Source organism: Chiloscyllium plagiosum, chromosome 11 (genome assembly GCF_004010195.1).
Source record: "Chiloscyllium plagiosum isolate BGI_BamShark_2017 chromosome 11, ASM401019v2, whole genome shotgun sequence".
Taxonomy (NCBI): Eukaryota; Metazoa; Chordata; class Chondrichthyes; order Orectolobiformes; family Hemiscylliidae; genus Chiloscyllium; species Chiloscyllium plagiosum.
In genome coordinates, this window is record NC_057720.1 from 24,960,868 (window position 1) to 24,988,121 (window position 27,254).

General features: G+C 41.3%; 1 protein-coding gene across 5 annotated transcripts in view; it reads left to right on the plus strand.

Moving 5' to 3' along the window:
- LOC122554232 (elongation of very long chain fatty acids protein 1-like) overlaps positions 1-27,254 on the plus strand; it is a 74,697-nt gene that overhangs the window by 41,611 nt on the left and 5,832 nt on the right. For all 5 annotated transcript variants that reach the window (XM_043698909.1, XM_043698908.1, XM_043698911.1 and 2 more), the window contains 4 exons: positions 14,120-14,223; positions 18,332-18,417; positions 20,965-21,155; positions 23,339-23,419. In XM_043698909.1, coding sequence (XP_043554844.1) covers positions 18,360-18,417; positions 20,965-21,155; positions 23,339-23,419 — 330 coding nt within the window. In that variant the 5' untranslated portion in view covers positions 14,120-14,223; positions 18,332-18,359. The remainder of the gene's footprint in view (positions 1-14,119; positions 14,224-18,331; positions 18,418-20,964; positions 21,156-23,338; positions 23,420-27,254) is intronic.

The window sequence follows — 27,254 nt, forward strand, 5'->3', positions numbered from 1 at the left end:
CGCTCTACTCTGATCTCTAGCACCTGCAGACCTCCCCTTTCTCCAACACTGCTCAGGGTCCTATCATTAATCATAGCCCTGTCCTTGTTTACATTAACAAAATGCAAAGCCTCACATTTATCCAAATTAAACTTGCTCTGCTACTCAGCCCATTGACTGAATTGATCAAGAACCCTTTGTAATCTTGAATAACCTTCAGTGTTGACTATACCACCAATCTTGTCATCTGCAGGCTTTCTAACCATGCCTTCTATACTCGTGCAAGTCTTTTACATGAAAGACAAACCAAAGTTGATGCAGTACCAATCTCTTTGGAATACACTGGTCATGGGCCTCCAGTCTGAACCAGCCTCTGTCTTCTACATCAAGCCAATTTTGTATTCAACTGGCAAGCTCACCCTAACTTGGCTGACTAATCCATTGATCAGAATCTTGTTAAAAGCTTTTCTAAAGTTCAAGGAAACTATCTACTACTCTGCTCCCACAATCCCTTTGGTTACTTTCACAAAACTCAAAAGTTTGACATGATTTTTCCTTTTACTAAGCTATGCTGGTGACCCCATCATTTCTTGCGCCTCCATGTAAATCCATATTTCGAATCTCCTCTAACAACTTACCCACGACTCATGTCAAGTTCTCAGGTCGATAGTTCCCAACCTTCTCATTCTTGAATGAAGGCACAAGATTAGCAACCCTTCAGTCTTCTAGCACCTCCACCCATGGTTAACGTGAAACAAATTTCTACTAGGGTTTCCACCTAACTTCCCATAATATTTGGGATACACTTGGATCAGACTCTAGACACTTATCCATCTTTTTGGTTTCAAGACCTCCAGCATCATCCCTTCTGTAATATGATCTGTTTTCAAAACATGAGCATTTATTTCCTGGAGTTCTATAGTCTCCATTTCTCTTGCCAGAGAAGCTGATGCGCAATATTAATATCTCTCCCACATCCTAAAGTTCAATACTGATGACTTCATTGACTTTTTAAGTGGTCCTACACTGTCTATGCTTTTATTCTTTTACTCTTAATGTACTTGTAGAATCTCTCCTTGACTTTACCTGCCAAAGAGGAGAAAGTGAGGGCTGGAGATCAAAGTTGAAACTTTATTGCTGGAACAGCACAGCAGGTCAGGCAGCATCCAGGGAACAGGAGATTCGATGTTTCGGGCACAGGCCCTTCTTCAGGAATGAAGAAGGGCCTGTGCCCGAAACGTCGAATCTCCTGTTCCCTGGATGCTGCCTGACCTGCTGTGCTGTTCCAGCAATAAAGTTTCAACTTTACCTGCCAAAGCTCATCCTGTTTTTGCCTTCCTGATTTCCTCCTTTGTAGAATGCCCCTACATTCTCCCAATTGTCTAGATGTAATGTTCTTATTCTTGACTATAACCTCTTATTCATCCACTATTCCCTAATCTTACCAGTCTTGCCTTTCACCTTAACAGGAACATAATGTCTCTAAGCTCTAGTTATCACACCTTTGAAGACTTTCCACTTGTCAGTCACCCCTTTACCTGTGAACAGTCTATTCCGATCAATTTTTGAAAGTTCGTGTCTCCATATTAATTTGCTTTACTCCAATTAAAAACTTCAACTGTTATGGAAAAGAATAAACCTTCCATAACTATAAAATTATGACCCCTAGTCCTGAAAAAGCCTCAGTCAGCAAGGAAAGACAGTTGACTGAAGGCAAGTGAGAATAACTATGCTGTTACATTAGGATTTTTATTTGAGTGGAATGCTTTTTAAAATGTGGTGTTATAACCTGGGAGTTGAGGAATTCCAAGGAATATAATTAAGTATAGGTAGTGTGTATAGAGTCCATTTTTTTTCTTGGAGAATGGATGAGCTTGTGGCACTTGGTTTTGCTGGCTTACCAAGGAGTCTCAGCCATGTATTCTGCTTTACAAAGGCCTATTTACCTCCAGCCAGAGTTGTCCTTTATTAAATTTTACTGAGGAATGGCAATGCTTGAGGAAAAGGAAACATAGCCAAAGATCACCACCAGAATAACCATATTCAGGTCAGGAACCATCTGGAAAGAAGCTAATGTATCAGTTTGCTAGAAAAACCTCTTCAGTAGTTTGAAAAAATTGCAGATGCAAAAATGCCAAGTTTTAATGCAAGTACTCAAAGCAAAGGAAGAATGCTGTGTGAACATAGTGTGGGATAATGGACAAAAGAACACTTATTTCCACACTGCCAAAATGAGGGGAAATAGGTTGATTTAAAGTGATGAACCCCCATAAAGTGCCTAAGAGAAGCCAAGGTACTAGTCAGATAATGAGATTGGAGAATTAAATATCAAATGACCAGGCACTCCTATCATGCTTGTAGATTGGAGATCTATTAAGACATAAGAGCATTCAGGTGGTTGAGCCTGCTCCACCATTCAAGGGAGATGAGGGTTTTAGCAATGATTTGCAAGGAAGCAAATGTACTGTAGCCCAAATTGCAGATGACAAAAGTAGGTGAAGGGCAAGTTGCAAGAGGGATAGTTTCTTTTAAAGAGATTGCGAGGTTAAACATAGAAAATAGCTGTAAAAGTAGGTAATTTGGCTCTGCACCACCATTCAATATGATGGTGGTTGATCTTGCAATTTCAGTATCTCTCTCTTTCTATCCATATTCCTTAGCCCTTGCAACAAAAGGGGATCATGTCCAGCTCCCTCTTGAATATATCTAATGAATGGCCCCCAACAGCTTTCAGTGGGAGAAAATTCCACAAGTTCACAACTGAGTGAAGAAATTTTTCAGTCCTGAATAGCTTACCCTTTTATTCTTAGACTGAGATTAAATAGGGTAGAAGTTGGTAAATGGAGTATAATGTGGGAAATTGTGAAGTTCATTTTGGAAGGGCGAACCATAGTATTTAAATGGAGGAACCACCCAAAGACTTAGGAGTATTTGTGTATGAAACAGTTAGCACATGGGTGCTAGTTCTATGAACCTGATGTGTCTAATTTTGACTTTTTCCACTTTAACCTGACAGTAATCCAAGTGAAAATTGCATTTGCACACAAAGATTAATTGCATTTTCTTTACATTGTTGTCTATTTCTAAATTTGATCTTGAATCAAATGTAAGTTGTAGTACTTGGGCAGTAGACTGTTGTGGTTTTTTAATATAGCTGAAATAAGTCATTGCCACTAAGCATTTTAATTGGAGCAGAGAACCTGGAGTAAGCTAGATGCCACTCTTTTTAAAAATTGATTTGGTATTCCTGGAGATTTTAACGTGGTAATTGATCACGTGGGAAAACATTGCTAAGAATATTAATAATGAGAAAAAAAGACACCTAATCCAGTCTACAAACCTCCACACCCATGTAACAATGCTCAGCTTTAGTGAAGTGATGCTTCTCCTCTGAGAGAAGCCCCAGAGCTTTCTAACTCCCAGAACAAAACACATTGTATAATCTCGTGCTGCTATTCTGTATGTGTGTAAACCGTGTCAGAGCCACTTGTTCCACATTGTCAGCTGTACTTGTTTAGCATACCTGTTCCCCAATTCCAAAGGGCAGCCACTTAAACCACCAGCTGGTTGGGAACCTTGGTGAAAGTGGTCTTAGATACCAGTTCTTTTTTCTTGAAGCTACAAACATTAGTCATTTAAAAAACTACTATTTAAGTTGTCTTGGTGTTCATGCCTCAAAGTTCAAGAATTTCTAGTGAAGGCTTATTGTGTTTAACACTCCATGATTTTATTACTTTATTTAAAAACTGGCACAGTCAGATACTTTGTCGTTGGAATTCCTTTGACTTTTTTTGAACTGGTTTGGCAAAGTGGTGCTGGAAATACCAGGCTTTTGTATACAAAACATTTTGGATACTTATCCCTACAAATTGAGCAATTTGTAAACCATGCAGTGTTGGCCAGGAGAAGCATTTGGAACAAACTATTAGTTTGTATCACTCGTTGACGTTCAATGGGGTCAGGAATCGTGCGCTCGCTCCAAACAGCTTTTTCTCAAACATCCCAGGTTAATTTTAATTCTGACTGTAAGCGATATAAATAGTGTCATCTTCTAAGGAGGATAGAACAGTACTGGCCCTTTGGCCCTCATGTTGGACTGACCTGTGAAATTAATCCACCCATCTAACCTACAACATTCCATTATTATCCATATGTATGTCCAATGCCCATTTAAATGCCTTTAACATCAGCGAGTCAACTACTGTTGCAGGCAGGTAGTTCCACGCCACTTCTACTTTTAGTAAAGAAACTACCCTGATATCTGTTGCCCCTCCAATTAAATCTGTCTCCTCATGTTAGCCTTCACTATCTGGGGAATAAGGCTTTCACTGTCCATGTCTAACCCTGATTATCTTACACGTCTCAATTAAGTCACTTCTCCACCTCCAATGAAAACAGCCTCTGTTCCCTCAGCCTTTCCTCATAAAACATTCCTTCCATACCAGGCAGCATCCTAGTAAATCTCCTCTGAACCCTTTGCAAAGCTTCCATATCCTCCTTTATAATATGGTGACCAGAACTGCATGCAATACTCCAGGTGTGGCCTAACAAGTGTCTTGTACAGCTGAAGCATGACCTTGTGGCTCTGGAACTCGATCTCTCTACCAATAAATGTCAACACACCATATGCTGCCTTAACCCGATCAACCTGGGTGGCAACTTTAGGATTTATGCACCTGGACACAGATCTGTTTCACTACACTGCCAAGAATTTTACTATTGGCCTAGTAAGCTGCATTCCTGTTATTTCCAAAGTGAACTACCCCTCTTTTCTACATTAAACTCGTTTTGCCACATCTCAGCCCAGCTCTGCATCTTATCTATGTCCCTCTGTAACCCACAAGTACCCGCAACTCTGCCTATCTTGGTCATCTGCAAATTTACTAACCCATCCTTCTACACCAACCTCCAGATCACTTCTAAAAATGACACAGCAGTGGCCACAAAACAGATCCTTGTTGCACACCTGAGCTCCAGATGAACACTTCCCATCAACCACCATCCTCTTTCAGCTAGCTAATTTCTAATCCCCAAGCCACTAAATCACCTTCAATCCTGAAAATCTATTTTATGCAATAGTGTAGAGTGAAAATTATCAAATGCCTTATTGTAGTCCACATATCAACTGCTTTACCTTCATCCACCTGTTTTGTTGCCACCTTGAAGACCTCTAAGGTTAGTGAGTCATGACCTACCCTTCAACTGTATTGACTACTCCTAATCAAATTATTCCTTTCCAGATGATCAATCCTATCCCTTATAGCCTTTTTCCAACACCTTGCCTACAACCGAAGGAAGGCTCACTAGCCTATAATTACCAGGATTGTCCTAACTCCCTCCTTTAAATAAGGGAACAACATTTGCTATCCTCCAGTCTTCTGGCACTAATGTCTACAATGTAGAGACTTTGGCTTCGATCTTAATGTCATCAATCTCTTCCCTGGCTTCCAGAGAAGAGGATAAATCCCATCCAACCCAGGGGTCTTATCTATTTTCAGATTAGATTTCTAAAACCTTTTTCAGCTGCAATTCCAGCAAATCTTGTATCTTCATATATTCTCACTAACATTGCCCTTTTCCAATGTGAAGACTGAGAAAAGTACTCATTAAGCACTTCCCTTATGTCCTCTGCCCCACACAGCTTTCCACTACTATCTTTGGCTCTAAACGTGCGCTAGTCATGCATTTATTCCTGATGTACCTATTGATTGCTTTAGGGTTTTCCTTGATCCTATCTGTCAACAACTTCTCATGTCTCCTTGGCTCTTAGCCAGAAAAGATCTAAAGAGAGGGATAACTTTATAACTCAAGCCCCCTAAGTGAACCTTCACACCTCATCCTCTCATAAGCCTCCTTCCTCTTGACAAGAGGTTCAACTTCTTTAGTAAACTATGGCTTCCTCTCTTGACAACTACCTCCCTGCCTGATCGGTGTAGATACTTATCAAGGACCTGCAGTAGCTGTTCCTGGAATAAGTTCTACATTTCAAGTGTGTCCATCCCCTGCAGTTTCCTACCTCATCCTAGGCATCCTAAATCTTGCCTAATTGCATTATCATTGCCTTTCCCCCAGTTATCTCTTTCCCTGCGGTGTATATACCTATCCCTGTCCATTGCTGTTGTAAACATATATCCGAATTATGATCACTATCGTCGAAGTGCTCACCTACCTCCAAATCTAACACCCGGCTAGGTTATTTCTCCACTACCAAATGTAGTGTGGCCTTGCCCCTTGTTGGCTTGTCTACATACTGTCAGAAAACTGTCCTGCTCATATTGGAAAAGCTGACCCATCTAAACTATTTGAATATACTAATCCGTCAATATTAGGGAATGTTAAAGTCTCCCATAACTACTGTTACACTCATTCCTATCATGAATCATCTTTGCTATCCTTTTCTACATTCCTGGAACAATTCAGAACTATAGAAAATTCCCAACAGGATGACCTCTCCTTTCCTGTTAACTTTGGGTCAAGCTACCTCAGGATGAATCCTCCAACTTTATCTCAGCTGCTATAATGTGACCCTTTATTAACAATGCCACAGGCCCCTGTACCCCCTTACCATCCCCTCGTTCTTACTGAAACATCTAAATCTCGGAATCTGCAACAGTCATTCCTGTCCCTCCTCTGGCCATGTCTCCAAAATGGCCATAACATTGAAATCCCAGGTACCAATCCATGCTGCAAGTTCACGCACCTTATTTCAAATGCTCCTGGCATTTTCTCTGGCAAACCAGAGAAAACGACTTTGTTTGTTTGTTCTAGCTCTAAGCTTCCTCCCTACTCCCTGAATTTCTGCCTTGGATCTTGGATTCCTACCTTTTTGGGGCTGCTTCTCCCCCCCCCCCACCCCCACAAAGGATTCCGAAACACAATTGGACATCACGAACACTGGTAGGCAACACACCAACCGTGCGTCTCATACCCACAATATCACCTGTTTGTCCCCCTATGGAGTCCCCAGTGACTAAGCTCTGCTCCTCTTCCCCTGCACCGGAGACCTGTGCCCCATTGTTTAGCCCTGGTAAGTCATTGAAAATTTCTCTTACTAGAATGTTTCTGACTTTTCCTCTTTTATTTGTAGAACAATCTGTCTGTCACGCATGGTGTTTAGTGAGGAAGGCAGGCTAATGAGGTTGGAAGCCTGTACAGTTTTTGTCTAGAATTGATGCAGAGAGCAAACCCTTTGAATCCTCTCAAACTGCTCTATTATCCCATTGTTTTTGTTCCTGTGCAGGTGATCTTTGTTTTTTTTTAAAATTGTAAATACTGTGACCTCTTAGTGCAGACTTGTGTACTGCCTCAGCATGACTGTGGTGATTGTACATGCATTAGTGGTGACATTCCCAAATGTCCCAAGATTTCAGAAGAGATTCAAAGTTGCAAATGTAATCCTTCTTTAAGGGAGGAAGACGGACAGGAAGTTGCATGTCAGGCATTGAAAACTTGATTCATTATTTTAAGGAGGTTATATGTTGAACATTTAAAATAAAATCAGACCAAATCAATATGGTTTTGCAGAATGCAACTTTTTAAAACATTTCAGAAAGTAACTAGCAAGGTGCATGCAGAGAAGCCTGGAATTGTGGGTGTACTTGAATTCTCAAAAGGACTTTTATGGTACTAGATTGGTTACCTCATGACGTGAGCTCAGTGTAGGAAGTAATGCACTAGCATCGGTCAGCTGTCTGGAAGTAGAGGCATAAATGTCTTTGTTTTCCCCCCATGTTGGTGAGCTACAACTAACAAAATGCCACAGGAGATCCATAATGGGGACTTAGATTATAATCTATCAGTGGCTTGGATGAAGGGACCAAATGTTATGTAGCTAAATTTTGCTGATGCCACCCAAGGTAGGCCAAAACCTAAATTGTGACTAGGATGTGATAGTTTGAGTAGGCCAATTTTTAGCCAATGTGTAATGAGAAAATATGAATACATACACTTCAGGTCGAGTAGCGAAGCAATCTATAAACATAGACAGCAAAATTATAAGATACAGCAAGTATCATGCTACTTGGATCACCCAGAGTAGAAAGTGATCATTGGATATTGAAGCATTTGCTTGTGGGATATGGACATTGTTGGCCAAGCAAACATTACTCATTATAATTGCCCTTGAACCGAATGGTGAGTAATTGAGGGCCAACCATATTGTTGAGGGTCTGGAAGACTTTTGATTTCCAGGGGCTCGAGGCCTAAATCTATTTGAGGCAGTGTTAAATTTTTGATCAACAATGAGTCAATCTAGAGGGGAAGACCTGAAACGAAGAATTATTGGCTGATCAGGCTTGGAGGCTAAATGGCCCACACTACTCCAAATTGTAATGTACAAAGGCAGTTTGCAGTTATCTTTTTTGAGGTGAATCTGACCTGGGAAAAGACAAGGCACAAATGAGTTGTAAAGTTAAAAATTAGCTACTTTCACCCACCCATGCAACTGGCTTCCTGCAGTTGGAATGCGTCAAGATCTGCCAGTCATTCCCAAAGTGGAATTCTGCACAATCTGGGCTGTAATGACTTCAAGGTCAAATAACAAAAGCAGGTAGAATTTGAAGACATTCCCTTTGTTAAATGGAGCATAATCTCCTAAGATGAGAAAAGAAAATGTTACATGAACTGATCAAGAGCTTTGTATATGGACTCGTAAAACAGATGTTTCTGTCAATTAATACATTAATGAACTTGTTGGACACACATTACTCTGGCAATTTTGTTTGTGATCAGTTTGTTACTAGGGTTTCAGGATCGTATCCTAGCAATAGTTTATCAGTAATGGTGTTGTACTGCTTCCTTTCTGAAATGTAAACCCTATTTAGCCTTAATTCTCAGACAAAGCAGTATTTTAATGAGTTGAGTCCTCTATTTGCTTTTTTCCAGTTTTAATTTGGTTGAGTAATGAGCTGGAATGTGTTAAACCGTTACTGTTCAATGGATTTTGAGTTGGATTTAAATTGAAGTCACCCATGATTTGATCACATTTGCATGAAAATTGTGCAAAGCTCTGACTTGGTTTGAACTTTAAACTGTCTAAGACTCTCTCATTTTAAAAAAAAACACTACCAGCTAAAATTGAAGTGATTTATTTTTATCTTGATGCTTTACTTTCTCTCATTCTGTTGCATTTGGGGATATTCATGGCAAAGTGGTCTTGTAATGTTTATCTTTAATGAATTGCCTTTCCTGTTATCGCCTGTCAGTTAATGGCAACAGTTAAATCTCACTGACCAGAGTATTGCTGCAACTCCAGCATTCTGTACACTTATTCTGTGGCTGTTACGGTGCAGAATGAAAGAAGCTCTAGGTTCTAACTGGGTATAAAATTGCTTTATCTTCAATTTTACTTTTGGGGTATTTCCCATGAATGGCAGTGGCCCTAAACAATTGACAACTCATGTTTAAGCCTGGTAAACTCTGTCGGACTGCCAGGATAATCAGTGAGCTCCCTGAATGCTGAAGGTGTGTAGGCTTGCAGCTTTTAGACTCTTGATAGCTGCTTTCCAAATTTCAAGTGTAGACGTTCCGGTGCTAGATAGCTGCCAGACAATGGCATGATTTAACCTGTCCTTGGCTATGTTAGTGTTACTCAGAACTTGATGGTCTGAGATCTGATTCAGTTAGGACCAACAATTTGGACTTGAGACCTTTTGGCTGTTTTATCAAAGGAATTTCTTGACCAGGGCATCAGGAGTTTGCTTATTTCAATTGTCAACTTGTTGGAAATATCAGGCAGGACTAACACTTAACAACAAAAACAGAAATTGATGGAAAAGTTCAACAGGTCTGGAAGCATCCAATGAGAGAAATAACATTGCAGGTTGAGTGCCTCAGAACTCCTTTCACTAACTTGGTAACATTGTGAAGCCTGTCTGTCCTAATACACTATTTTGGTATTGAGATCTCTGAACCTGAGCTGCTTCTCCATTGAACATTGTGTTACTAATTTACAACTGCACTTCTGATACAAAATTTGTATTGGTGTTTCTGGAAATGAATGGTACAATTTTCCAAATATTTCTCCCCAGTTCGAAATTGTTAATCGTCTCTTTTTAAGAGACAGTAAAATAGTGCTGTGGAGTTAAAATGACCACTAATGCACTAATTCAGGCCTTTGGTTCACTAGTTGAATTCTGTAGACTTGTGTAGGCTAGGGTGTTTAGTGAATAATGCCTGTAGTTACAGATTTGGATATAATTCAACCTCTGTCCTAGTTTTGAATGGATGAATTATTTCCTTCCCTTGCTGCACTAGTGTCTTGAATGTATTTAAAGGCTTTCATCTTGAGTTTTTACTACCTCTGCAGAATTTCCCAAAGGGTGTGTTCTGCACTGTATTCAACATTCTAATCCTGAAGTTAAAATTGTCCTGGTTTAAATCCATGATTTGCTTCCTTTCAATGTTTAATATTCCCTGCGAACTCTTTGACATACCACTTAATAAATGGAATGAGCTTAAATCCTTGAGCTGAGAAAGCCATGTCTTGATCAAACCCCTGACCTTTGACAATATGAATTGAGATGATAGCCTAGTGGTATCACTAGATTATTAGTTCGGGGGACCTTGGGTTTGAATTCTGTCATGGCAACTGAAAATTTGGATTACATTTCTTAAACTATAGAACTAAGTTTAATGAACCATATGGGTTTTTTGATAATTGACACTGGTTTCATGGTCATCACTAATGTCCTTCCAGGAAGTATATTTGCCATCCTTTGCTCAGATGAGCAATAAATGCTAGCTTAGCCAGTGCCATTCACGTCCTGTGAATACACTTAACCCACATGCGTTGTCAAATCTGCGTCCTCTGAGGCTACAAGTCGGATGGTTTCAGTAGTAGAGGGTCTGCAGTGCTATTTGAGCCATTCCACATTCAGTAATAACCTGTGGTGTAACCTTTTGCTCTGGATTAATGGTTATTTTAAAAAAAAAGTCTGAAGCTTGAAAGGGTTCAGAAAAGATTTACAAGGATGTTGGAGGATTTGAGCTCCAAGGAGAAGCTGAATAGGCTGGGGCTGTTTTCCCTGGTGCATGTGAAGCTGAGGGATGACTGATGACATGGGAGGTTTATAAAATCATGAGGGGCAAGGATAGGATAAATAAGGTCTCCCTGCCCCCTGGGGTGGGGGTGGGGGGGGGGGGGGGCGGGGAAAGAGAAGAGAGATATGAAAGGCACTTGAGGGGCAACATTTTTATGCAGTGGATGCTGTTTGTATGGAATGAGCTGCCAGAGGAAGTAGAGGCTGGTACAATTATAATACTTAAAAGGCATCTGAATGGGTATATGAATAGGAAGGGATATGGTTAGGTGCTGGCAAATTAGACTGATTGATTTTAGGCTAGAATATCTGGTAGGCATGGAGGAATTGGACTGAAGTCTTTCTGTGCTGTACATCTGAGTCAATGATTAGGCTTGGCAGCATCTGTGGACACAGTACCAGTTAGTGTTTTGAGTCCAGTGACCTTTTCTTTCAAACTTGTTCTCCATGGATTTGGAGAATAATGGGCTGTTTCATGAAGCTGCGAGTGCTCTTCCGTATTTACACAGGCCCTCAGATGTTAGTAAGGAGGACTTTACAAAGTTACCAATTGGGTTTGCCATATCACTTCTGGTGCCAGGTCATTTGGTTGTTGGCTTGTTCACTTTTTTAAGGCTTTATGGTATGTGGTTTTGATGCAATGAAATGGTTTGTTCGGCCATTCAGAGTGTAACTGAGTTTGTCATGCTACTGGGCCTACATGTAGGCCCAACTAGGTAAAGACAGCAACTATCATTACCTGAAGGACTTTTTTTAGTTTAAAGGCTTCTCTCTCTCTTCTCTCCTCCTCCTCCCTCTGGCAATGCAATCCATCTCTCACTAAAGCATTAGCTGGGGCTACTGAATTCTTAACTTAGTGACGTTAGAATGCCATCTTTTCCTCCCCTCTTCCCTGCTGCACCCCTGGTATCTGATTTGCTTTCAACTCACTCAAAGCTATTGTATAATTCAAAAAGGCACAAATCTTGATCATGAGCCTTTTTAAAATTTTTGGTTTTTGCAACAAAGGATTCTTAGTATTCTATCTGTATCTAGCAAGGGTAAATGGGTTGCAAGTCCAACTTCACTGATTTTATCTCATTGTGCTAATAGCTGCTAGTAACATGTAAGATTGAGCAAGTGCTCACAACTGTGGAGATTAGCATGCAAAAGACTGAATACAATTGTGTACTCTACCTGTTGCGAACAGCCATTGACCTATTGTTGCAATGCACTGCTTTTTTTTGGCAGGATTTTCTGACCGCATCCTGTGTTGGAAGATATCTCCTGTAACCACTTGAGTCATAGCAGTGTGAGCCAACTCGAAGCTGAGCAAGCCTTCTGTCAATAACATTGAGCACGTTTGTGACTTTTGCATAATTCTGTCTGCGGAGTAGTTTTGTGCTATTTCTGTATCAAACTTGCAAGATGAGCAAATGACTAGGTGGCTGCTACTTGGAAGATTGGGATTGATTTTGGTTCTTTTTAGCAATGTGTATGTTGACTGACTAGTGAAGTCCTGTCCTGATGTGCGCCATAAACGGCCAATTGGTTGAGTGAATTACTGCTGGAGGGCCTCTGTGGAATAGTTATCTGTTCAGAGGGTGTTGTTTGTCTAATACTGCAGATATTCTCTATTTTAAGAAAGTTCTCTGCCTCATCAACTGATGATTGGAAATCTCCTGTCCATTCCAACCTCGCTTTATCTGTTTTGGGAATCAACTGTTGCAATGGTACTTTCAAACTTCCAATCATACATTTAGCTAGATAGACCTACAACTACCTGATTAATCCAATTAGCTTAACTTTTTTTGTGCTATTATCATTGCATAGATTCAGAAAACAGCGATATATCTATTGAATTTGTAAACACAGTTGAGGTTAGTTTGTTTCATGATGAGCATTCGAAAGTAGATGGCATCATATGATGCCCTCTAGGTCTATCAGCATTAACATCTTTGGTTTCATTGAGACTCTTGTGGAACCAGCCTTAATTTCCTACCTTATGCATGTTTCTGAAACAACATTTCACACCCTCTTGAATCATCTGTGTAGTTATTTAAAGGATTGTCTTGCATAGCTTAAATGTACTTTATGCCCTTGTCTACTTATATGGTGGGATTCAAATAGTTCCCTATGTTGTACGTTTGGCTTTGTGATAATCTTAGCCACTTGTTCACCCTCCTAAGCTTGATGCAGAATTTAAGAATGGATTGGTTGTGTGGCAGTAGCTATCCTGATCAGATCATACCCCACAAATTTGCAGATGGCTGAAAGGAACCACTTCCTTCATTCATGTTATTGCCCATCCTAACTGCCCTTGAGTTGAATGGCTTGCTTTGAATACTTTGAAAGTGCTTGGTCTATCTCCAGTTAGCCTGAAAAGGCCAAGTATCTACACTTTGAATCACTTGAGTAAGCCATTTCATGCCACTCAGTGGATCTCCCTTCAATCAAAAACACGTTATTGCTCAACTGCAGGACAGGCACATAATGTATGCACATCTGTGCTGGTGTGATGCCAGGTACTTGGGCAATACATCCTATCAACTGTCTGGTCCATTTGACATGTATAGAGTCTGTACTGTGAATCCATGTTTAAAGGTCAAAACAATGTATACTTGATATACAGAGGTTCTGCAACTGGGCAGCACTTGATGTACACTCGGGTGCAAATAGTAACACCAACCAACTTATCAGTTGGCTCAATTTTCACCATTTAGAATTCTTCTTACAAGCTACCCTTTGCAGCTACAAAAAATGTTCTAGCCATTTTATGAAACGTGGGGCACTGGGGATCCTGTGGTTTGCTGTTGCTCTCTTGATGGCAACACCTCTGCTAATCACCCATTTTTCTTTTTCTGTAGTATAAATGGATCACTTTGACATTTGGTTGTTACATTTGTCCTGATGGGTAGCAACATACTTTTTTTTGAGAAATGCTGTCAAAACTTGTATGTTCACCCTTAACAGGAAGGGGACCAGAAGTGAGGCATGTGTGCTGGATTGGCATTACTGTAGGTAATCACACCAGTTTCGTGCACTGAATGCCTGTGTATACTGGACACTTTCTATGTTGAAGTAGAGCACATGTTCTCATTATTAACATTTTTATCTTCCAGGTTTCTAGCTAACCACCTTTCAGATAGCTGTCAGCCCCTTGATTCGTGTCCTGAGCTTAGTTTTTGCAGTTTAAATCCGTGGATACCACCTTTTACATCTAAAGGTTAGTGTTAACAAGCTTTAATTTCTTTGCTTTACATCTGCTTAAAATTGATTTTAGGCAAATAAAGCTTTGATAACCACTGCAAAAATGTCTTACTTTATGGATCTCCTTATACACTAAATTTCACTCTTGGTTTTGAGGGAAATAATTGATTTCGAACCCTTGGGTTACTTTGTATCGTTCCACTAAGACTTTAACACAATAGGCTGAATGGGTTTTGTTTTTGATTGTTCATTATATTCTGACTTTTGGTCATTATCCTGGTCTCTGAGATTAGTTCTGTTCTGGTAATGCACCTCCTTGGGAGTGACTTCTAACTTGTATGAGGGGGAATGTCTGTCACAGCCCAGTGAAATTAATACATTTGTATGGAAACCTGAATGTGGGTGAGGTAGGATCACCTAGTTATTGTCCTCTTGTGGATCTATTTGTCCTTTGTTCTAATGTTGATTTCTGGTGCTCACATACACCATATCCAGCTTTCCGATGGGTGGTTTGAAATGGTAACTGACTTAATGGACTGTTGCCAGCATCTTGTGTTTCTTCAGCTTTGTTTTAGCAAATGCAGTGTTCAGTGTGAAATTGAGTTAGTCCGTTTGTGGTAGTTACTATGTCTGTTTAGTGTGCTTGTCGAGCCAACTGCAGATATTCTCTATTTACGTTTTTTTTCTTCCCACTTTATTGGTCACTGATAAGGTAATCCTTTTGTCACTTCCAACTTCATGTTGCTTTGCTCGCTCTTGGGATTGTTATCTCAATGGTAGTTACACACTTCTAAGTGTCTTGCACTGATCCCCCAACCAGACCTGTAACTCTTGATGTGTACAACACTTTTTTTTTAAAAAACTTGACAGTCCCTCTGTCCTCGTCTCCCCCTCTCTACAGCCTATTCACCTGTTTTTTGCAGATGGATGTGCACCTGGGCCTACTTTCCTGGGTCAAAAAGTAGGCCCAGGTGCTGTAAGACCCCCATTTTTTTTCTAAACCGTCTTGAATGTGGAAACTGAGGCAACTCATGCAGAGCCCTCGGACAACTTTAATGCTAAATTTAATGTTCTACTTTCTTTCTTCTGCTTTGTGCAGCTGAGCTGCAATACATGCCCTTACACTGTGTGTCATGACCCTGCCAAGCTTATGTTTGTGGATTAGTGGTGCTGGAAGAGCACAGCAGTTCAGGCAACATTCGAGGAGCAATAAAATTGATGTTTCCGGCAAAAGCCCTTCATCAGGAATAAAGGCAGAGAGCCTGAAGCATGGAGAGATGAGCTAGAGGAGAGTGGGGGTGGGGAGAAAGTAGCATAGAGGCGGTGAAGGAGGCCCAGGACCTCCATGTCCTCAGTGGAGTGGGAGGGGGAGTTGAAATGTTGGGCCACAGGGCGGTGTGGTTGATTGGTGCAGGTGTCCCAGAGATGTCCCCTAAAGTGCTCTGCTAGGAGGTGTCCAGTCTCCCCAATGTAGAGGAGACCGCATCGGGAGCAATGGATGCAATATTGGTGGATGTGCAGGTGAAACTTTGGATGTGGAAGGCTCCTTTAGGGCCTTGGATGGAGGTGAGGGAGGTGTGGGTGCAGGTTTTGCAGTTCCTGTGGTGACAGGGGAAGGTGCCAGGATGAGAGGGTGGGTCATAGGGGGGCGTGGACCTGACCAGGGAACCTTAAATTTACCTGGACCATCTGGCCATCTCCCTCCCCTTCCTGGACCCCTCCATCTCCATTAAAGATGACTGACTTGACACTGACATTTTTTTACAAACCCACTGACTCCCACAGCTGCCTGGATTACACCCCTTCCCACCCTACTTTTTTTGCAAAAATGCCATCCCATATTCCCAATTCCTCTGTCGTATCTGCTCCCAGGAGGACCAGTTCCACCGCAGAACACCAGATGGCCTCCTTCTTTAGAGACCACAATTTCCCTTCCCATGTGGTGAAAGATACCCTCCATCACAGCTTGTCCACATCCCGCACCCCTCCAACCGTAACAAGGACAGAATGCCCCTGGTGCTCACCTTCCACCCTACCAACCTTCGCATAAACCAAATCATCCATCAACATTTCCACCACCTCCAAACAGACTCCACCACCAGGGATATATTTCCCTCCCCACCCCTTTCCGCCTTCTGCAAAGACTGTTCCCTCCGTGACTACCTGGTCAGGTCCACGTCCACCCTCCTGTCCTGGCACCTTCCCCTGCCACCGCAGGAACTGCAAAACCTGTGCCCACACCATCTCCCTCACCTCCATCCAAGGCCCTAAAGGAACCTTCCACATCCATCAAAGTTTCACCTGCACATCCACCAATATCATTTATTGTATCCGTTGCTCCCGATGCGGTGGTCTCTACATTTGAGGAGACTGGACACCTCGCAGAGCGCTTTAGGGAACATCTCTGGGACACCCGCACCAATCAACCAAACCGCCCTGTGGCCCAACATTTCAACTCCCCACTCCACTCTGCTGAGGACATGGAGGACCTGAGCCTCCCTCGCTGCTCCCTCACCACCAGACACCTGGAGGAAGAACACCTCATCTTCTGCCTCGGAACACTTCAACCCCAGGGCATCAATGTGGACTTCAACAGTTTCCTCATTTCCCCTTTTCCCCCACCTCGCCCTAGTTCCAAACTTCCAGCTCAGCACTGTCCCCTATGACTTGTCCTACCTGCCTATCTTTTCCACCTATCCCCTCCCCCACTCACCTATTGTACTCTATGCTACTTTCTCCTCACCCTCCTCTAGCGTATCTCTCCACACTTCAGGCGCTCTGCCTTTATTCCTGATGAAGGGCTTTTGCCCGAAACATCGATTTTACTCCTCGGATGCTGCCTGAACTGCTGTGCTCTTCCAGTACCACTAATCCAGAATCTGGTTTCCAGCATCTGCAGTCATTGTTTTTACCTCATTGTTTTTACCAAGCTCAGGTTTCTGACCATCTGGATCTGCTTTTATTTCACTGAACAACTGACTCTTGTGCTATTTACCACTCTAAAATGTTAAACTCTCCTTCAATACTCTACTCCTTCCCTTCTGTCCTTCACTCAATTTCACTGTTGCCACTCCCCCAACACTTAATTGGCTACAGTCCATGTTGCAATGTCTGATTTTCCACAACTTCAAGTTTGTACCTCTCCATTGCAGCACTAAAATGTCCAGTCAGTTGCCTGGTTCTAAGTAAAGTGCCTTCCTTTTCCACATTGTTCCACCCTGTTGTACCCTTTTTGACCCAAAAGTCCACAGTCTCCTTGTTCCAGCTCCAATTTATTGTCCAGCTGAATGATACTGCCCTTCCAAAAATTAAAACAAAAGTCAGGTGCCAACTATTTTGACAACAATGAAGTTGGTCTTTCAAATCTATAATCCTCTTCAACATTTCAGGTGTCTGTCTACAGTTTTGTTACTGCTGTTGTTTGGTTCCACTCCTAATCCAGTTCTTCCCAGCAAATCTCCTCCTGTCATAGTTCCCTTACTTCCCTCGGGTTTGCCAAGAATCTACCCGTGACTTCGTTTCTGAGCACCTTGCTGCCCATCTGATGCTTAGAAAAATGAGATCTTGTGCAATGCTTTGTTGTACTAACTTAACATCTTACTGTCTCTGCCTATCTGGTGATCTTCAAGAGCCACGTTGTCTTTCCTTTGAATATTGAGTAGTGTGAAGCTGTTGGAGGGGAGACTTCTAGTCTTTCTTAACATGTTTTTAAGGCTGGGCTATAATGTTCTCAGACTCAGTTAAGCTTTCAACTCCATATTCCCTCTGTTTCTTGTAACTTTCAACTATATTATCCATCTCCATCCTGCCTCTGCCTGTCCTTTGTGTATCTCAGCTGTTGCAAAGTGCTCTTGGTGACCTTTCCATTGTCCATTAAATGCTCTCTAACTTATGTCTAATTTAACCCATCACTAATTATCCTACACACTTCCCTTCTATTCTGACTCTATTGTATCCTAACATTTGAATATCTCCATGATCTTCTATCCACTAAAGATTCAAATCATTCCCTCAAGTTCACATTTCTAATGTCTGTCTGTGTTTTCTGATTTCTACTTTAAGTGCTAAATTGTGCTTTTAAATTATACTGAAGGTGCTATATAAATACAATTTATGACCCTTAGGTTTTGGAAGTGTCATTTTGAAACAAACATGTTGGCAGAGATGGGGGCACGAGCTGCCCAAGTATATGCAAATCTTTTGAAAGGAGGTAAGATGTTTTTTGTTCAAAGAATGTTCAACTTGTGACTCCAAGTTGAATTTTGTTTTAAGGTTTTATTTAATAGCCTACTTGACATTTCAATGATTTGTTTAGTTATATTCATGTATTTGACACTACTTATATTTGCAGTAAAGAATTCTTGCTGAGTTGTGCCTGAAAGCAATTTCTCAATCCATTAGTGGTTTCTGAAATACATAACTTAATGGACATTTTTAATAAACTAAACGTGCATAATCTTGTATAAAGTGAAGTCAGCAAATGGAGTAGTGACCACCAATCCAATGCATTCCAGGGATGTTTTTAATAAGCTAGAAAAATAATTCTGGGCAGTTTGCCAGTCTGTTAGTAACTAAATGCACCCTGTTAAGTCAAAGCCGATTTTAAGCAAAGATCTCCAAAGATGCAGGGTGACCTATGATTTTGGATGAAGTAATCCATCCTAGGGTGAAGAGGCACTTCACAATTTGGCAACTTATGGCCTTGCATATCCCCTTCTCAGCCATTACTCTTAAGCCAGGGGATCAACCCAGAGTCAATGGAGGAGGGCACACCAGGAGCAGCATCAGGCATAGCTAAAAATGAAAGGTCAACCTGGTGAAGCTACCAAAAAGGGTGACTTGTGTGCCAACAGCATAAGCAGTAAGTGATGGGGAGAACAAAGTAATCCCACAAAAAAATGCCATAGCTCTGCAGTCCTACTGCATCCAGTCACAAATGATAGTGAACAATTATAAACAACTCTGCAGGAGGAGGCTGTACAAATCTCCATTTTCAAAGATGGAAGAGCCTAACACCTGTGTAAAAGATAAGGCTATTGTATTTGCAGCAGTGTTTAGCTAGAAGTGCTGAGTGGATGGTGCATCTTGGTCACCTCCAGAGGTCTCCAGTTTTCAGCCAATTTGATTGGATATTGCAATCACTGAGTCAATGTCTCCAACTGTTTGCTAAGGTTATAGGCCCTGCTAACATCCTGGCAAAAGTACTGAAGACTTGTGTTCCAGAACTTACTGTTCCCCTAGCCAAGTTGTTCCAGTATAGTTACAACACTGGATTCTGTTTGACAATGTGGAAAGTTGCCTAGTTTGTCAAAGCAGGGCAAGTCCAACCTGGCCCATTACTGTCTCGTCAGTGGAAGGTGCCATAAAGATGCTGCCCGCTTTAGCACTGGCTGAGCAACAACCTCCGCAACGTCCAGTTAGGGATCTGCTAGGGCCACTCACTGCTGACCTCATTTCAGCCTTGGTTCAAACATGTTCAAAAGAACTGAATTCCAGAGGTGATTGACAGCCCTTCACCACAAGGCTGCATTTGTGTGGCCCTCGACCCTTGCAAAACTGGAAGTTGTGCATATCGGGGCAAACTCACTGGTTGGAGTCAAACCTGGCACATGTGAAATGGTTGTGAATGTTGGAGGTCAGTTGTCTCTGCTCCAGGATGTTAGTGTTCCTCAGGGTTGTGACCTAGGCCAAACAATCAGCTGCTCATGAGTGACCACCACCCCTCCATCCTAAGTTTAGGAGTGAGAATGTGCATTCAAACAATGTTCAGTAACATGGCAACTCAGGCTTGGACTGTGTGGCCATTGCATTCTCACGGCAAATGCCAGGCCATCTAATGCCCCTTGACATTCAATGGTGTTACTAACACTGAATCTCCCACTATTAATATCCTGGTGGTTACCATTGATTAGAAACTGAGCTGAACTTGCTATATAAATGTAGTATTTGCAAGAGCAGGTCAGCAATTGGCAATACTCTGGCAAGTAACTTTTACCTCCTGACTCCCCAAAGCCTGTCCTCCATCTAAGGTGTGGGGCTAGGGATGTGATTAAATACTCCCCTCTCTCCTGGATGGGTTCAGTATCAATAACATTAAGAAGCTTGACCGTATCTCTGGACAAGGCAGCATGTTTGGCAGCACATTGACAAACATCCGTTCTCAACTATCCATGTTCCATCTCTGCTGCCACTGTCTAAAGATGGGCTGCAGAAACTAGCAGATTTGATCTTTGAACCTCTTAACCACTTCCATCCAGAAGGACAAGGGCAGTAGATACATAGAAGTATCTGCAAGTTAGCCTCCAGCCACTCCCCATCTGACTTGGAAATATCACTGTCACTAGGTCAAAATCCTAAAATTCCATCCCCGACAGCATTGTGGATTAGTGTAGCACAGGGACTGTAGTTCAGGAAGTCACCTTACTATCTTGTAAGGGACAATTATGCACAGACAAATGGTGGCCACCCAGTGCAGATGTCTCTCTTTTACTTTTTTAGCAAGATAAGATTTTTTTTGTAGAATGTAAGAGTAAGTATAACTTGTCCCTCCTTTCTTTCCCAGCCTGTAGCTACAATCTGTACTCAAATGGCAAATGTGTCTGTAAAATTTCTCAATGGTTTGCCTTCTCTTGAAGATAACAAATAGACATTTGGAAAGAAGCCCTCGGACAGTTTCTCTTATTATCATGCGTATCTTTTTAAGAATACAAACTGGGATGTTTTGGGTTTGCTGGTGTTTATAATTGTTTCTCTCTAGATCCAAGGATTGAAGAATACCCGCTAATGGTATCTCCTGTCCCTATGACTGCAATCCTCTTGTTCTACGTCTATTTTGTACTGTCGCTGGGACCCAGACTCATGGCTGGCAAGAAACCTTTCGACCTTAAAAAGATTATGGTTGTCTATAATTTTGCACTGGTGTTTTTCTCGATATACATAGTATATGAGGTATGTCTGTTCTTTGCTTTGTTTGGAGAGTATTGCTTTTGCTTGTTTGAATTATTGAAGATTGTGTAGAACTCATGAATGTATTCCTTTTTTGAAGTTTTCAGGAATGTTGTGTGAAATTTACAAGACTTTACTGAAACATTAATGCTAAGACATTATTTTCTTGCAGCTGAACATTGAACAGGGCAGCAATGTGAAGCTTAATTCAAATAATTCTTTAATTTCAACTAATGAACTTAAGTTGCCCCTCATGGGAACTAGTTCTGATCTCAATTCCTAGCCAACCATTAGATTTAAATTTCTCAAACTGTCTTGTAAATATAACCTAAATATTTAAGTTCTTTGATATTAGCAGGTAATTCTCTCTCTAATAATTGAAGGAAGAGTTCTTTCTGTTCATGACAAGTAACGTGTGTTAATCACCAATTAAAAATCCAATCTCTTCTGAAGTATGGTATTAAGAAATGTCTGGTTACATTTTGTTTCTGTCCACTGATCCAGTTCTCAACAGACTCTGGCAGTTGGCTGGAAGTTCTTTAGACAGGCAGTTTTTTATTCCACTGTCCAGTTCTCAACATAACGAACAACAGGAGTAGGTTGTATGGTTCCTTGAATCTGCTCCATCATTCAATTTGATATTGGATTTAAGTTAACTTCATTTCCATGCACTTGATCCCTGGTTATAGCTCTCAGCTGTGATCTTGTATATTTTATGATCCAGCTCCACAGTGGTGAAGTAGAGAATTCCAAGCTTTTTTGAGGAGAAATTTCTTCTTTCCATCTCTAAATGGGCAAGTGCCTTATTCTAAAACCAGGTTCCCTAGTTGCAGGTTTTCCATATGAGGTGCCATCCTCTCAACATTGATCCCCCTCTGTTTGGATCTTCCTATCCAAAGCTGACCTCTGTCTAAGCTTCAATGGCTAAATGCTCAACCTTTGCCATAACAAGACTTTTGATTTCTTAAGAATAAATCACTAAACCATGTCTGAACTGTCTGCAATGCAAGTCAAATTAAAAGCCTACATGGTAGTCTGCATGCTGCTGTTACAGCAAGATGTGTATAATCCATCCCTCTTGCAATGAAGATCAACATTCCATTTTCCTTTCTAATAGTTTGCTGTATGTGTAGTGACTTTGGGATTCATGTACAAGGGTGCCTATTTTTTTTTTGGTACCAAACATTCTGTAATTGCACTCCATTTAAACTTGCTCTTCTGTTCTTGCTGTGTAAGTGGATAAACTTGTCTAAATTAGATTTTATCTGCCACATTTTTACTTAAACTAGCTCTGTCCCTCATGCAAACTAGTTACAATGCTGTTAGCCTTTCCCTCAGAGAATTGGCATTCATTCCAATAGTAAACAGGAAGGATGTGCTGGACATGGAGCACATTCAGAGGATGTTCTCGAGAGTGGTCCCAGGAATGAAAACCTTAATGTTTGAGGACTCTGGGTTTATATTCAATGGCATCTAGAAGGATGAGGGGGTGATCTAATTGAAACATGCAGAATACTGAATGGCCTGGAGAGTAGATGTTCGGAAGACGTTTCCACTGGTAAGAGAGACTAGGACCTGATGGCACAGCCTTAAAGGGAGGACCTTTTGTAGAACTAAGATAAGGAGAAACTACTTCAGCCGGAGTGGTGAACCTATAGAGTTCATCGTCACAAGGTTATAGAGGCCAGGTCATTTGAGTATATTTAAGATTGAGATAACCAGTGATACTCAAGAACCTATCAGCCATGATTGAATGGCAGAGCAGACTCTATGGGAAGAATGGCCAAATTTCTGCTGCTGTCTTGTCTAAATAGTGGAGGTCCCAGCCCCGATCCTGGTGCCACTGTGGGTTGAAATCATTGAAAATGATCATTTTATCCCAATTGTTTTCTGGTGGTTGCTTTTGAATTCCAGCTAATAGATTACTCCCAACACAATGAGTTTATATTTTTTTAAAGTACTTGAGAACACAACTGTGCTACATCTTCCCCGTATTCCCCCCTGCCTCCGGTTCATTGGATTATCAGTGATCTCTCCAGTTACTTGATGATGCTTTCATTGTGGAGATGGGACGATGATTTGAATTGGTTTTCTACATTTCCTACTGCCTTTCAATAACTGTACCGCTGTAAAAGCTGTATTGTTCTGTTGGAATACTAATTGATTTTATTTTCAACATTCTACAGTTTTTGATGGCTGGCTGGGCTACAGGATATACATTCCGGTGTGATCCAGTGGATTATTCAAATAGCCCCAGAGCTCTTCGAGTAAGTGCAGAGTCTTGTTTCTATCTGTTCTAATGTACAGTCTCTTGATGCTGATTTGAATCAAGTCTCTGAATATGTATTTCTCCTTGCCCACACCTCTTCTCTTCTCCCTCTTTTCTCTCTCCTCCGTGCACGTGCACTCTATTTCCACTGTGTAACATTGCTGTTTTCTGGGTTCTTCTGTTGACACTCCGGTTTTATACACCTTGCCTGCAAATTCTTATGGATGAAATCTCGCTGCTTATTGTTAATCTCCTCCAGCCCCTATGATACCTGTACTCCATAAACTCTGGATTCTTGCATATTTCCAAATTTAATCAGTGTTGCTGTGCCTTCAGTTGCTTAAGCCCCTGTCTCTGATCTCTCACCCCTATTCAGCCTCTCCTTTCTACCTCCCTTTCCTTCCTTTCCTGTTTTTTAAGCTTTTAAACCTACTTCTGATAGTTTTCTCTTCTGACTTGTTAACTTCTCATAGATTTATCATACAGGAGGTTTGTGAGAATGATCTTGGATGAAGGGTTTGTCATGAGTGGTTGAAGATTGAGTCTGTCCTTGATGGAGTTTAGGAGAAGGGGAATCTAGTTAATTAAAACTTGTACTGAGGCCTGTATAGAGTAGATGTGGAGATCTCTCCTCGGAGAGACTAGGATCTGAGGGCACAGCCTTTTGAACTGAGATTGAGGAATTTCTTCAGAGGGCAGTTAACCTGTGGAACTCATTGCTGAAGGCTGTGGAGGCCAAATTATTGAGTGTCTTAAAGTCAGAGGTTCTTGATTTGGTAAGGGGATCTAGTCTTATGTCGAAGGGTTGAGAAGCAACCATAATCAAATCCAGACTCAATGTGCCGAATAGGTTTTATTCTGTTCCTAATCTTTGGTGTAATGGCAGAGGTTGCTGAGGAAAGAAATGCATATTTTGAAAAGTGATAATTGGAAATTAAGTACTTGGGAACCATTTTTGCGGTATACCAGATGAGTTGATAAGGTGTCTCTTTCAAGGATCCTTCCCTCTTACTGATGGGCCTATTGAGGACTTGGTACACCACCACCTTGCCTCTTCACCCCTCTTTCCCTACTGTTCTTAGACAGCTCTTTATGTTTAAAGTTTTTAGAAAGGAAGGCTTTTCGATTTGTGAAGTATGCTGTTGGGAATTTAGTGGGCAGCACGGTGGCTGTGGTTAGCACTACTGCCTCACAGCACCAGGGTCCCAGGTTCAATTCCAGCCTCTGGCGACTGTGTGGAGTTTGCACATTCTCGCCGTGTCTGCGTGGGTTTCCTCCGGGTGCTCCGGTTTCCTCCCACAGTCCAAAAATGTGCAGGTTAAGTGAATGGGCCATGCTAAATTGTCCATATTGTTAGGTGAAGGGGTAATTGTAGGGGAATGGGTCTCGTGGGTTGCTCTTTGGAGGGTCGGTGTGTACTTGTTGGGCCGAAGGGCCTGTTCCCCCTCGGTAGGGAATCTAATATTTAAAAAACCAGGCTGAAGGAACTAGAAAGCCTTGATCTGTTTCCATGATGTATGACTCTCAGCCACTGCACTGCTATCATCTTGTGCCAATTGGATGCTTTCCTCCGACAATGGGTGTATAGATAAACTGCGTTTTCTTGATGCCAATACTTAAAAGGTAGTTTAAAGTGGGGTTTTGGATAGGATGAGGAAGAAATGATCCACTTGTAACTACTTGCTGCCACCCTGGGTGATAGTTGGTAACTCAGTTGGCATTCTGCCATTTTTAGATTTGTGAAGCTCTGTTGTATACTAGCTTTACTAGCAAAGTTGTAGAAATTCTATTCTAATACCAGACTACATGATCAGAAAGGACCTGATCATGGTTACAACTACACTGAGTATTTAGTGTCAAAAGCTGACCGTCAAATCTAAATATGGAGATTATCTAGAATCCAAAAACTTCCATAACTTAAAGTTCACTATGGTTCCAGAAAAGTTGGCAAGTCATCTTGCATCTAAGACTTGTTCAGTCACATTTTGGAGTATTGTGTGCAGTTCTGTTCCCCGTACTATAGGAAGGATGTGGAGTCTTTGGAGAGGGTGCAAAGAGATTTATCACATCTTGGATTGGAGGGTATTGGCTATAAGGAGAGGTTGGACAGACTTGGATTGTTTTTTGCCAGTGTTGCAGGGTGAGGGGTGACCTGAGTGCATAAAATTGAGGGGTGTATATAGGGTGAGTAGCCAAACTGCATCCTCCCCCTCCCCTGGGCATGGTTTTAAGTCAGTGGGGCAAGTTTTTAAGGGAGATAAGAGGAAAGTTTTCAGTAGGTTGACTAGTTTGTGTCAAAACCTAATGAGAACAATACCGGAAATCGTTTTGAAGCAATCCACTCTTTAATTGTTTCTCTTTCAGAATTTTGTTCTTGACAATATTCTGTTTTAAATCCAATGGAGGGGGAGCTTTTGACTGTCCTTGTAATTTTAATTCCCTAACTTTTCACAATTTGGTAATGGAGGGATATGGTATCCTTTTTTACCACCCCCAGCATTCACGTGTGCGCACACCACTTGTAAAAGCTGCATTAAAACTCGTTTTCCATGATATACATTTGGCTCATTGAGTTGCTGTCTCTGAACCCCTCTGACACAACTTGAAGATGTGCGCCCCTCTACATTGTAAACTAACTCTCCCTAGTGGGCAGACAAGCTGCTGACAGCAACGGCCCCAGTTTCTGCTGCTTAGATTTGGCTCATTCTATTTAAGTGAAGCCTTTTATTTAATTAATTTTGCACCTCGTTTGTTCTTCCACTCCATTCAATGCCAGCTTAGCTAATTTATGTCTATGCTGTTTGCATTCCATTAATTTCAGCTCCCTGGGTCAGTGCCAGTTTTTAACTTATTTTCACCAGACATGTTCAGTGTCTAATTTATTTAGTTTTAACTCTGAACTGAATAACTTCGAATCCAGTTGATTTCAACTTAAACAGTTAACTTAACCATGTCCCATCCATCAGAGTTTCATTCTGCTGCCACTCTAAGTTCACTTGAAATTTATGCCCTCTCGCAATCTCACTGATCAATGATCGGCCTAATTCTGTCATCAAACATGTTCCCCTATTCCATGAGATTGAGATCTGTAGTTGAGTTGCATGTACTCACCTGTCTGTCATTGTCATTAAGTTCAATAAAGACTCAGGACTTTCTATTTGGCAATCCACTTCATTCACTATGGTGAAAAGCTGCAGTCCCAGCACCATCTGTATAGGATACTGCTAGTCCCATCCAGTTCTTTAGAAGTCTTGCTTATTTAAATAGGATCCATAATCGGCCTCTGAATTGCTTCAGTTTTTAACTAATCACCTGAGACTGCTTAGGGCTTATGCCTGAAACGTCGATTCTCCTTTGCTGCCTGACCTGCGCTTTTCCAGCAACACATTTTTAAGCACTGCCTATACAGTGTGCTGTCTGGCCTGTCTGTGGTTTTAAAATTACAATTCCACTTTGATCATCAGATACAAAATATTTTTAAGTTGCTCCATTGAATGAGCTTTTTTATTGGAACCTGTGACAAGTGCTTAGGCTGTAGGTGATTGGCTGTAGGTGTTTTGTTTCTGTTGTGACTTGTGAATTCTGCTGCCCAGTAATACAATCCTATCTGTGTACTTTTTCAAAAAGCAGCACTTCATTCTGCTAGGCACCATGTGAAGTGGTTTGTTTTTAAAATGGGGAACAATACCACCCATAAGTGGATTTTTAGACCACAGTTTGGCTGTATTCTTAGGATCACGAGTAAACCATTTACTCTTTCTTTGTGGTCTTATTTATTGTTGCCTTTGACTGTTTAATAGCATTGATCTCTAGCATTTCTAGGTTCAATGAAT